Below are 13,566 nucleotides of genomic sequence, written 5' to 3'. Positions count from 1 at the left end.
CCCGGCTGCTTCTGCCTTTTAAAGAAGAAAGGAGATTCTGCCTGTTGCCTTACATGGGTCACTCTAGAGAATATTATTCTCAGTGAGCTAGATGGACACGGAAAGACCAGACTTCTACGACCTCATTTGTACGTGGAACCGTAGAAATGTTAGACTCTTACAAGTACAGACGAGCCTGGAAGAGGCTGCAGGGGAAGCCAGATAGACGGGTGGGGAGAAGCTGGTCCAAGAGGATAGAGTTCCAGTTAGAGAAGCTGAGTACGTTTCTGTGATCTATTGAATAGCATGGGTAATGTGGTTCATAGTGACGTATTGCACATTTCAGAATGGCAATAAAGTATGCATGGGACCTAGGAATCGGGTACTGCCAATTTTTCTCCTTCAAGAACTAATAATAGGTATCAATAAAAAATTGAAAAAATTATCGACTATATCTGCAATCAGTTTGTTGTTGTTGCTCCTGTCTCTCTCTCTCTCTCTCTCTCTCTCTCTCTCTCTCTCTCTCTCTCTCTCTCTCACACACACACACACACACACACACACATACACAAACACACACACACACACGGCTGTCTATGGTTTAACTGTAGTTTACAGTAACTACTTACAATTACCATACCATAAGATACGTCTAACCATGATATACTGTGCTTGTATTTAAGTGAAACCTCATGCTTTTTATTACATTTCTATCCCTTACTTTGGAAGTCTGTTTTGTTATGGTACGGTCTCCCTCTGTGGCCCAGGCTAATGTGAAGTTCACGATGTAACCTAAGCAGTCGTCAAAACCACAGACATGCTCCTGCCTCGGCCTTCCAAATGCTGCAGGTACAGGCATGGACTCAGCGTCTATTCGGAATGCGAGCTTCAGTTGATAAGAGCTAATCTGGACCCTTTAAAGACGCCTTCGCTACAGATTCGTGCTCAGTTCCTGACCGTGATTCTGCCTACCTCCATAGCTTGGCGCTTTCCTTCCTAGCTGAGCACAGCTCTCGTGAGCAGCAGCAGCAGCAGCAAAACGCATATTTGCCAAATTCCTAATAGAATCTTGGGCAAGGGTTCTAAACACATCACATAATGACTCCGGTATGACCTGGAACTTCTGCCGAGCCTGGAGAGACTGTGATTTCGGGTAACTTCACATCCTACACATTCCATTCTCTGGAGACGTGTCTTACCCACAGAGTGCTTTGGGAGCCCGCTAATCCACACAGTTGCTTTTCCTAGAATGCGTTTACTTCCCAGTCTTGATTAAACCCCTGTTATCCTTAAGTTAATTGCTTCATGATTACCCTTACGATGGCACCACGATGTGTCTGGCACCAGCCGGATTCCAGCTTGAAGAACTGTTGCCCTCAGATGGTAAATGTTGGTATTGAAGACAAATGGGCAAAACATAACTACAGTTTGATCGCTACACAAAACTGCTTCCAAGAAGAGGAACCCTTGTCTTCACGGTACGTTAGGGGAAGAGTCAACTGCCCCGTGAGACGGGTCTTCACTATGCCAGGAAGCGGTGACTAAACACCACTTCTTTTCACATTCATTCCTTCCCCCAGCCAAGTTTCACAGCAACGACCTCTCTCTACCGTCTGAGGCTCTTTGTCTCTGTGAAACAAGGACGGGCACAGAAGCAAAACACGACAGCAACCAGGTATTATCCCCAGAGCTGCGGGAGAGAATTCTACGACTCCCTGGTTCCTCATTAGCAAGGAAGTAAGGTAAACGACTTGCCCTGGGGAGTAGCTGACCATCCCCAGGATGACCTAGGTGGTCAGCGAGCATGCTGGTGCTTCATGGCTGCATTTGAGTTCAGAGGACTGCATTTGCCAGCTGAGTGGGCCAAACAACTATGTGGTCTTATCTAGCAGAGTATCCATCTAGTCTGAATTTACAGATGGATAAGGAATGACAAAAAAAAAAATTATAGAAAAATTTAAGGTGGCAAATGTGGAGAAATATACTAAACTTTGGTTAAGAACAAGAGAGCAAATGAAAGGTGAGAAACAGGAAGACCCCTGGTCCTTGCTGTCTGTCAGCCTAGCTCCAAGTTTAGTGAGAGGCTCTTTCTTTCTTTCTTTCTTTCTTTCTTTCTTTCTTTCTTTCTTTCTTTCTTTCTTTCTTTCTTTCAGTAACGTATATACATTTTATTTCAAGAAAGACATAAGACAAACAGCATAAAGATGCCCTGGTGCCCTAAAGATAAACACATTTCAAAGATTCTCATTAAAATGTATCTGTAGTATTGTTCCTGCAAGCAAAATACTTTTTTTTAAAGAAAAAAATCTGTATTCTGAATTGCAAATGCTTTTGCTTTTTTTACATAGAAAATCTGCCATGATTATTTTTTTTTTAAGAATAAGGATTTTCCACAAAACAGGCTTGCTCTCCGTGCTAGATTTTTAAACAGTTCAGTGACTCAATATGCTAACTACATACATAACAGATAATAATAAGAAAACACACAACCTGATGAAAAGTTAGAATCTTCATTAATAACACTGAAAACCAACAATTCATGCCTTTAAAATCAAAACTACAAAAAGTAAATGTTTTCCTGAAAAGATTTCCTTATTTTAAAGATTCATTTAAAAATGAAGCTGCATGTAATCTGTACAAGAAGTCGTACAAGGGGCTGGAGAGATGGCTCAGTGGTTAGGAGCATTGCCTGCTCTTCCAAAGGTTCTGAGTTCAATTCCCAGCAACCACATGGTGGTTCACAACCATCTGTAATGAGGTCTGGTACCCTCTTCTGGCCTGCAGACATACACACAGACAAAATATTGTATACATAATAAATAAACAAATATTAAAAAAAAGAAGTCGTACAAGAAGACAGGTAATATACATGAAAAATAATTGACATACTCCTCAATGATCAGCTGTCCACCTTTAATTTCCAATACTGTACTTTCCTTTTTTCTTGGAGTGTGGCTAGTGGTTTTTATTCTTAACTTCCTGAAGTAACATCCAAGGCCCAAACCTGAACAGGCTGTGGAACAGGCTGTATAAGTTTTAGACCTTGGTAAATCTTCCTTAAACTGACATGTGTTCATGTGTTCCTGGAGTGGCGGAACACATGACGGCAATGACATCATTAATTCCTAACACCGTAACAGAATCCTGTGGTCACAAACCTCATGGGTTTCGGGCTTCTTCCAATACTGTACTTTCTTAACAAGCATATAAGATATCAAACTTCTCTTTAGAGAAGACATCCTTTCCACAAAACCAGTCTGAGCCTGCAGCCTGGTAATGAAGTTGAGAGGCAAAAAAAAAAAAAAAAAATGCTTACAAATTCTACCTTCCATAAAAGCCCCCTGAAAAGGGGTTTACATGCCACTATAAAAATATCAGCCTCTGCTGGGCCATGGTGGCGCACGCCTTTAATCCCAGCACTCGGGAGGCAGAGGCAGGCGGATCTCTGTGAGTTCGAGGCCAGCCTGGTCTACAAGAGCTAGTTCCAGGACAGGCCCCAAGGCTACAGAGAAACTGTGTCTCGAAAAACAAAAACCAAACAAACAAACAAAATATTAGCTTTTAGGGTCTAGTATGTTCAGTAACTTGTCTGCATACACCTTCTTAGAAGCTGTGAAAAGAGTGATCTCATACATCTGAGACATTCGTCTAAGGAATTCCCTGAAGAATGGTCTTAATCTCACATAGACCATAGTCTGATTTCTGGACAGCTGACCCAAAGTTTTTTGATTTTTTACCGATGCTCAGAAAGCCAGTGACTGGCTCAAGTCTTAATGGTGAATACAGTCAAAAAAAAATCAGATGCCCCTGGAGAGGCTCGCTCTTAAGGGCGAGAGCAATGTACCCAACGTCTTCCACGTGTGTCCACACACACACATATGTCTGCCTACACCGCACACACATAAACATATACACAAAGACGTCAATGACAAATTAAAAGCCAGCTGTGAGATAAACTGGCATGAGAATCGGACTTTCAGAACATGCTTCTCAAACACGGTGATGGTTTGGCTTCGTACTCACAAAAAAAAAAAATAGTTAAACCTATCAGAAATGTTCTCTCCTCCCTTAGTTCCTTTGTTCGGTCATCCATCCCTTCCCTTCTTCACCCACAGCCTAGTACCCGCTAGATAAGGCCTCTGCCACTGTGCTTCTGTCGTAGTTTTACTTCTTATTTTGAGACAGGGCTCCTCAGGTTGCCCAGTGTGGCCTTGGATTCACCCGGTAGCCAAACGTGCCTTGACTACGTGAAGGTCCTACCTCTGCTTCCAGAGTAGCCAGGCTTAGAGGCCGATGCCACCAAGACTGACCGTTTATCATCTAAAATAACCGGAGTTTGCAAATTTAGAAATTTGCCATGCATACACATCGTATAAATGTATAACCAACATTGCCTGCAGATGCTCATGTTTTCTACTGGTAAGGGTGCCATCAAAGATATTTAGAATCGCTCCTATTCTGGCGCAATTAGATCCTTGTAATTATTATCATTACTATTTTGCTTTCCTAAAGTGGTATTTCTGAGTCGTAATGCTGCCATATCCCATATTCCACGCATGTCTCATAGATCTGAGTCAAAACATTGGGCTGAATTCAAGGCGCCATTGAGATCACCCTCACTCAGAAGGCTGCAGGGAAATCCTGTTCTTGCCGCTTCAGACTCCTTGTCTGCATCACTCCTATCTCTGCCTCCCTTTTCCTCCTCTGAGCATGTCCGATCTTCCTCTAAATCTCTCCCACGAGGGCATTTGCTTGCTTCCAGGGCCGGGTCTGATTGTCAGGATAAGAGTCTAACTTGCATCACACCTGCAAACGTTGTTTTGCAGTGTAAAGGTAATTGCCACAGCTCTAAACAACGCTCTTCCAACATAAACACTTCTGATGAACTGAAAGGATCGTTCAGGCGACCCAAGTGTCCTCTTGTGATAGAGATAGGCGCAAGAACCACCACAGCTCCCTAGCCAGCACACCCGTACCAAAGGAGTCTACCAAACTGTTGTCTACGTCTGGAAAAGATCTGTTCCCACAACTGCACAACCGTCAGCATAGGTCTATAAAAAAGCACACACGCTCTTCTTCCTCTCCTCTTTCTCTCTCTGCATCTCTCTCTTTTCTCTCTTTCTGCATCTCTCTCTTTTCTCTCTTTCTGCATCTCTCTCTCCTCTCTTTCTCTCTCTCTTTCTCTCTGCATCTCTCTTCCCTCCTTATCTTTCTCTCTCTCCTTCTCTCTCTCTCTCTCTCTCTCTCTCTCTCTCTCTCTCTCTCTCTCTCTCTCTTCCTACAAGGCCGCCCTGTGCTCCCTTTCTCTCTCCCCTGCCCCTCCCCTTCCCTGCACACACATACACAAATCTGGAAAACATGACACCACCAAAGAGCAATTTCCTAATAAGCAACCTCCTAATTTAGCAATATCCTAATAGGAAATGGAGATCTATAAACTTCTGAGACGGCAATTCTGAATTGAGGATGCCCAGGAAGCCAAAGAACACAGTTCAACAAAAATCAGAACAGCAAGACACAAAAATTTGGAGTTTAACACAGAGATACAATTAAAACAGCAAAACCTTCGAAAGCTGATTGTAATCAATCAATATAACAGAGGGTGTCAACAGCGGACTTGATCAAGCAGAGGGGAAAAAACATGTGACCTCCAAGAGAATGATTTGAAACTATCCAGTTACATAGTTTTCTAATGAAGGCAAATGTAGAGGAAGAAGTCGTAATAGCCTAACATTATAACAGTGGCATATAAATCACCTACCTCTGAAATAAATGATGGGGATAGGAGGAGGGACTGGGAGGGGAGGATGAGGGAGGCTGAGGCCAGGAGATAAAAGAAATAGATAAATTTTTAAAAAGTGCCATTAGGATAACTTGTCAATGGACACACAGATAGTTATATGTAAACGGTATCAGCAAATCAAAATGGGCGGGAGAGGTAAAAGAGTCATTTTTGTTTGTCATCCAAGTTGTTATAAACTTAGACTACAGCTGTAGAAGTTTTGTGTAAGCCTTGTAGGAACCACAAAGCCAAGAGCTGTAGTGGGGACATGAAAGAGAAAGAGAGAGAGAGAGAGAGAGAGACACTTTGGTCTAACAGAAAACTGCCCAAGACAGAGATAAGGAACTAAGACATCCAAAGATTAGCGAACAAGACGGCAACAATAGGCACTTATAAATAACTACTTTTTGTGTCAATAGATTTATTTGCCAATTAAAGGCAGAGACAAGTCAAATGGCTAAAACAGAAGAAGCTGAGCACAACGGTAGACCCCTGTCTTGGCAGCCTTGGGAAGCTGAGGCGGGAAGATGGGCCCGTGCTACACAGTCAGACCCCTGTCATGGCAGCCTTGGGAGGCTGAGGCGGGAAGATAGGCCTGTGCTACAGTCAGACCCCTGTCATGGCAGCTTCGGGAGGCTGAGGCAGGAAGACGGGCCTGTGCAACAGTCAGACCCCTGTCATGGCACCCTCAGGAGGCTGAGGCAGGAAGACGGGCCTGTGCAACAGTCAGACCCCTGTCATGGCAGCCTTGGGAGGCTGAGGCGGGAAGACAGGCCCGTGCTACACAGTCAGACCCCTGTCGTGGCAGCCTTGGGAGGCTGAGGCAGGAAGACAGGCCTGTGCTACACAGGCAGACCCTATTACACATGGAAAGGACAAATAAGATGGTTACATAATAATCAAAGGATCAAGTTGTCAGGACGGTTATGATAACTGTAATTATATATCCATCTAAGATCAGAGTACATAACAATATTGCTATACCCGAAGAGACAAATGGCAGTAAAATAGGACTGGGATTCAATTCTCTTTCCATTTTTTTTTTCCAGTGCTGGGGCTTCAACCTAGGGCCTTGCACATGGTAGGTGTCTTAGGGTTACTATCGCTGTGATGAGACACCATGACCAAAAGGAAGCTGGGGAGGACAGGGCCTATTTGGTTTACACTTCCACATCACTGCCCATTACTGAAGGAAGTCAGGACAGGAACAACACAGGTCCCGGGAGGCAGGAGCTGCTGCAGAAGCCATGGAGGGGCGTTGCTTACTGACTTGCTCACCATGGCTTGCTCAGACTGCTTCCTTACAGAACCTAGGACCACCAGCCCAGGGGTGGCACCACCCACCATGGGGTAGGCCATCCCACATCCATCACTCTTGTGGAATATTAATTTAAGATATATTTCATTTGTTTATGCTGTGGAACATTCGTTTGATGATGCAAAGGTGGGTTTCATTCTTTTATGTTGCCTTTGTGTGACTCTGTGAGGCTGTGTTACTTGGCCGTCTAAAACACCTCGTTGGTCTAATAAAGAGCTGCCAATAGGAAGGGAGGGGGAAAGATAGTGGGGCTGTCAGGCAGAGAGAATAAATAGGGGGAGAAATCTGCAAGGAGAAGACAGAGCAAGAGAAGGAGGAGGAGGACATCAGGGGCCACCCTCCCAGCTACACGGGAAGCCATGGAGTAAGAAGTAAAGAAGGGAAAAGAGAAGGAGAGAAAGATAAAAACCCCAGAGGCAAAAGATAGATGGAATAATTTAAGAAAATTTGGCGAGAAACAAGTCAAGCTAAGGCCGGGCATTCATAAGAAAAAATAAGTCTCTGGGCTGGAGAGATGGCTCAGAGGTTAAGAGCACTGCCTGCTCTTCCAGAGGTCCTGAATTCAATTTCCGGCAACCACGTGGTGGCTCACAACCATCTGTAAAGAGGTCTGGTGCCCTCTTCTGGCCTGCAGGCATACATACAGACAGAATATTGTATACATAATTAATTATATTAAAAAATTAATTAATTAAAAAAAAGTCCCTGTGTGATGTATTTAGTGGTGTCCCACAAAGAGCCAAAGGAGTTTTAAAAAAAATCTATAAATCACTGATTAAGAAAACACCCTAAAGACTTTCCTACAGTTAGATCTTATGGAAGCATTTTCCCAACTGGGGTTCTCCCCTCTCCGATAATTCCAGCATGCCTCAAGCTGACTTAAAAATAGCCAGCACAGGGCTAGGGGAGATGGCTCAGTGGTTAGGAGGCCTGGTTGCTCTTCCAGAGGACTCAGGTTCAATTCCTAGCACCCACACGTCAGCTCACAACGGTCTGTAATCTCAGTTCCAGGGGTCCAACACCTTCATAGAGGCTTGCATGCAAAAAACACCAATGCCCATGAAATTAAAATAAATAGTTGAAAGAAAATAGCCAGCACAACAGGTGAGTGTACCACCATTGAGCCACATCCCCACAAGTACCCCACAACCGGTAAGCGTACTACCATTGGTTTACATCCCCACAAGCACCCCACTTTTAACAATGAACAGGTTTTCCAGGCATAAAATCATCGAGAAAGCATCAGATTCGAAGGTACCTTTCAGACCTGGTGAGGCTGACAGGCGATGACACACCCGACGGCCACCGAACACAGGCTCTCTCTGGGGCACACTGAGCGTTCTTCAGGACGGATGCTGTGAGGTCAACAAACGTCTTGCGCTGTCTCAGGTGTCTTTTCTGGCCACAGTGGTGTGAAATTAGAAGTCAGCAAGAAGAAGCCGGGAGGATTCACACGCGTGTGGAAATGACACAGAAACAGCCGGGCAAGCCACAGGTGAAAGAAAGGAAAAGGGGAATTCGGAAATACTTTGGGCAAGCAAGACCGGTTCTGCAACATCCAGAATGCTGCAAAAGACCAGAGGAAGAGACAGGAAGGGCCTATGCCAAGAAAAGGAGGCGTGGTGGCGCACGCCTTTAATCCTGGCACTCGGGAGGCAGAGGCAGGAGGATCTCTGTGAGTTCGAGGCCAGCCTGGTCTACAGAGCGAGTTCCAGGACAGGCTCCAAAGCTACAAGAGAAACCCTGTCTCGAAAACAAACAAACAAACAAAAAAACCCACAAATGTGATAGGAAAATTAATTTGAGCCTTCAATGCTTTCTCGAAAGCTTTTAGAGGGGCCTTAAACGAAGAGAGGGCTCTAGCCTCCCCCAACTCCACTCCCGCTCTCACTCCGTTTCCGGAACCTTCCACACTCAATGACTCCACAGAAACCTCGTGATTGCTTGGCCCATCTCAATGCTCTCTCCTCCACCCCAACCTCTTTTCATTCTCCAGGTTTTCATTCAGAAGCTACCTACTCAGAGACGCTTTCTCTTGCCACGCTCCCCTAAGCACCGACCGTCCCTTCTCCACCACCATTCCTGACCTCACCCTCTCTATTTCCTCTAGAATGGAAAGCTATCTGAAACTGTCAGCGCATACAGGAAGGGAATGACTTTCCCTCCGCCGTGTCTTCTGCATTTAGGCCAGAGCTTGGCCTTTCTTTCAGATAACAGACGTAATAGATGGAAATCAGTGGCTGTTTAGTAGAATACTAGATTCCAGCGGATGAGAAGTAAGGACTGGCCATGATGTAGACAAGGCCCAGGGTGAGGAACTGTCGCAATCTGTTGAAAGGAGTGGAAGAGGTTCAAAGGAACTAGGACTAGACCTTGGGGTCGTTCTTCACGTTTTGTTCGGTCTTAAGACAGATTTTCACTCTACTGCCCAGGCTATGTCGGAAATTCAAATCCTGATGTCTTAGTCTCTGAATGCAGGAACAACAGTGTATGCCATCAAACCAGGAGGGCAATATACATTTTTATTGAAGTCGTAAGCTACAATATATTATAATCTAAGGACTATGCATAACCCATCTTTCCAATTTCCTTAGAAACCTACATTTTAATAAAACTTTTTTTTTTTTAAATCTCCTTAAGGGTTGGCAAAATGGTTCCTCTGGTAAAGGTGTTTGCTGCCTAAGCCTGGTGAACTGAGTTTATCCTTCAGAACCCACATGACAATAACTCCGCTAAGTTATCCTCTGACCTGCGTGTGGCCATTGTGACAACCCCCTGTAGTAACTGTCCTGGTTTGCTTTAGATTGCTCTCACAAGTACTATGTGTGGCGGTTTGGAAGAGAACCAGCCCCCATAGGCTCATGGATTTGATTGCTTGGTTCCCAGGCAGTGGAATTGTTTGGGAAGGTTTAGGAGGTGTGGCCTTGACAGAGGGGGTGTGCCACTGAAAGGAGGTGAAGGGTTACCAAAGCCCACACAGTGCCCCAGCTAGACCCCCTCTCTGCCTCATGCCTGTGGATCAGTTGTGAGCTCAGCACCATACCCACCTGCCTGCTGCCGTGCTCCCTGTCGTGATGGCCATGACTAACCCTCTGGGACTATGAGCCCCAGATTCAATGCTTTCTTCCATACATTGACCTGATCATAGCATCTCTCCCCAGAAATAGAAGGTTAAGACAATACAACTACAGGCAACTTGGGAAGGAAAGGGTCTATTTCATCTTACAGCTTATAGTCAGCCCATCATGGAGGGAGGATCAGGCGGGAACTCAAGGCAAGAACTGAAGCAGAGACCATGAAGGAATGCTGCTTGCTGCCTTGCTCCCCATGGCTTGCTCAGCCTGCTTTCTTATAGAACCCAGGGCCACCAGCCCAGGGGTGGCACCACCCACAGCGGGTTGAGCCCTTTCACAACCACCACAAATCAAGAAACATGGGCACAGGCTAATCCAATAGAAGCAATTCCTCAATTGAGCGTCCTTCTTCCTGGGTGCCTCTAGTTTGCGTCAAGTTGACAGAGAAAGGACAAACAAACAATAACCAGGATAATAAATAAAAATTTAAATTAAAAGGTATTTGAGACTCCCAGTCCCTTACCCCTCCATGCTATTGGAATGCTATTCCATTCATCCACTTTTAAAACTCACTATGTAGGCAAATAAGGCCTAAATTTCTGATCCTTCTGCCTGCGCCTCCTGATACCGAGAGCGCAGCCCGGGCCACTGTTTCTGGAGTGCAGGGATTGGACTCAGGGCTTGTGCGTGTTACACAGGCACTCTACAAACAAAGAGACAGCCCCACCACCGTGTATCCAGTTCCTCTGGCTGTCGTCACCATAGCAATGAGTCTCCTTTTCCTCTGCGGTGATTCTTAAGCTCGTGTCTAGGAATCAGCTCAAGACAGTTCCAATCTGAACGTATTCCTGCATCCATCCACCCTTCTGATCCAGGAGGACTATGGTGAAGATTCAAAACCTACATTTTTTAGAGATTTATTTTTGTGTGTGTGTGTGTGCATGAGTGTGTGCACATGAGTGTAAAATGACCTCAGAGGCCGGGTCTCCTGGAGCTCCATGGAGTTACTGGTGACTGCGAGCTGCCTGCCGTAGGCACGGAACTGAACTCAGGTTCCTCTGCAAGAGTAGTGCGCAATTCTGACAGCTCAGCCTTCTCCCCAGGGCTCCCATATCAACAATTTACCAAGCACGGCTTGGATACAGATGAATGAAAAACTAAAACGCAAACCATGACCTAGGGAGAGTTCTATTAATAATACCAGGCCTCTTTGCTCATTTCTGTGGTTTTATAATTATCCAATCAGCAAATAATAAAGATCAGTTATGTTATGCAAAGGAAAGTTTTACATTGGAAAAAAGGAATTTGCCATGTTCACAACAATATTAGAAATCACTATCCTGGGAAATAAAGCCCAAATTCCTTAAGATCATATACAATAAACTCAGCCCGTGGTCTGATTTCAAGGCGAATCTCTCTTACACACCTCTGCGGTTTTTAACTGAGTATTATACGTTAGAATCTCTCCTTTTATTGGTCTTTGATATGCTCTCAATGTGTAACAATGCTCTAAAAGTGTGCTAAATTAGCAGTCTCTTGGACATCAAATAATTATTGTATAGAGATGGAGTTCATCTTTTATATGTACCGTCTGTTTCTGGATTTTTGTTGTTGTTTGGGTTTTTTGAGACAGATTTTTGGTTTTTTGTTTGTTTTTTGTCTCTGTGTGTGTAGCCCTGGTTGTCCTGGCACTCCCTTTGTAGACCTGGTTGGCCTCAAACTCAGAGATCTGCCTGCCTCTGCCTTCGAGTGCTGGGATTAAAGGCGTGTGCTGCCACCACCACCCGTGTTTCTGGATAATTCAACTCCACTATTTCTTCATAAAGTAATGCCACGGAGGATGAAATTTTCCCTAATAGTCCTCTAACGACCTTTATATAGAACAAATTGCAACTTGGTTCTCCCTTGTCGTTTATGCCTCTATAAAGTATTAGTTACCACTAAATACTGGAGACTTGATGAAGAATTAGTCCTCCAGGGTCATAATATAAGACTTTGGTAATATCCAGGTGTAGTGGTACACACCAGCATCTCACCCCTTAAGTATATAAGACGGGGGGGGGGGGGGGAGGGCGTTGCCAAGAGTTTGAAATGGACCTGGGCTTCATAGCAAGTTGCTAAGAGTTTGAAATTGACCTGGGCTTCATAGCAAGTACCGGGTCCGCCAGAGTTAACGCAGAAAAGCAAAACAAAACAAAAACGCGCCATAACAAAATAAATAAATCATAAAAAATAAAGCGTCTTGGGTTTAGCGCCTATCCTGATAAATGACAACCCAGCCATGGCATTGCCCGCAGTGAACAGGCAGTGATGGTCCTGTGCCCTGTTGGGCATGAGCTCCTCCTATTCGATAAAAAAAACGACACTACAGAAGCTAAATCGCCTAAGGTGTCTAGCGAGGGAGGTCTCGGGAGGGCGAACCCCGAGGACACCGCGGGTCTCCCATCCTCGGCGCCTCCACTCGGGCCACTCACGTTCAGCAGTCCTGCGCCCTTGTTCTTGCTCTTGCCCTTGCTCTTGCCCTTTTTCTCCTTGTCCTTCTCTTTGTCCGAGGCCACTTGCTTGGCTTGTTCGTCGGCGTAGCGCACGGAGGAGACAGTGGATCCTCTGCGCTGGTGCGCGGTGGCATCCGGAAGGAAGAGGGCGCTCTTCTGGGGGATGGAGCTGGGCAGCATGGACCCGCCTGGCACACTGCTCGGGATGGAAGACTTGTGGGCATCAGGCAAGGCGTGGGGCTTCGGGGAGCCAATGGAGGAGGCCATAGACGAGCGGGCGGGCATCACGCCGTGGGCGGTGGAAAGCCTGTGGGGTGTCTCTTGAGGGTTACTGATGGAAACCCTCCGGTTTCCCGGAGGAGGCAACTCCATTGTTACATTCTCTTCAGGGCCCTATTAGCCACTAACCCAACCGCTGTTTGCTGCGCACGCGCGCGCGCCGCGCGCAGCTGCCTTTCCCGCGCTTTTATGGACCACGTGCAGAACGCCCGGGCTGCAGGGCCCGGAGGTCTCCTGGGTTTAGAGGTGTGAATTTAGCAAGCTGGACCATCTGCTCTGGTTCTCATCAGGCAGTTCCTGTTTCCTCCGGAAGTCAGAGCTTGCTGGTGGACAACCTCCTCCAACTAATGTACTATTTTTCTAAATAGTTCTTTTGTCTTAGGAGCCCGCTTCTCTCCACACCATTTCTTTTAGACTATTAATATCAGATATCACGTTCTGTGCACCAAATGCATATTTCCAGCATCCTACCTGAACACATTTATCTGACCATTCGGCAAACACGGAGCACAGTCGGATACGTTTACCTTACCTCCGGAGCTCTAGTACGTTCCAAATTCATTTGAGGTAATAAGGCCACATTCACAAAAATCTGACCCTTAAAACAATTGTATCCTTAGCTGGGCGATGGTGGCGCAC

At 45.5% G+C, this 13,566-nt stretch overlaps 1 protein-coding gene across 1 annotated transcript in view; it reads right to left on the bottom strand.

The window, feature by feature from the left end:
- The window catches only part of C2cd6 (C2 calcium dependent domain containing 6), an 83,292-nt gene extending 70,272 nt beyond the window's left edge, over window positions 1–13,020 (bottom strand). Inside the window, exon 1 of the mRNA XM_026788832.1 lies at window positions 12,628–13,020. Within this exon, the coding sequence (XP_026644633.1) occupies window positions 12,628–13,020 (393 nt within the window). The remainder of the gene's footprint in view (window positions 1–12,627) is intronic.
- Window positions 13,021–13,566: the final 546 nt, after the last annotated feature.

The sequence above is a fragment of the Microtus ochrogaster genome, unplaced genomic scaffold (assembly GCF_000317375.1).
Source record: "Microtus ochrogaster isolate Prairie Vole_2 unplaced genomic scaffold, MicOch1.0 UNK8, whole genome shotgun sequence".
Taxonomy (NCBI): domain Eukaryota; kingdom Metazoa; phylum Chordata; class Mammalia; order Rodentia; family Cricetidae; genus Microtus; species Microtus ochrogaster.
The sequence above is the reverse complement of the archived record's forward strand: the minus strand, read 5'-3'. Positions and strand labels throughout refer to the sequence as shown.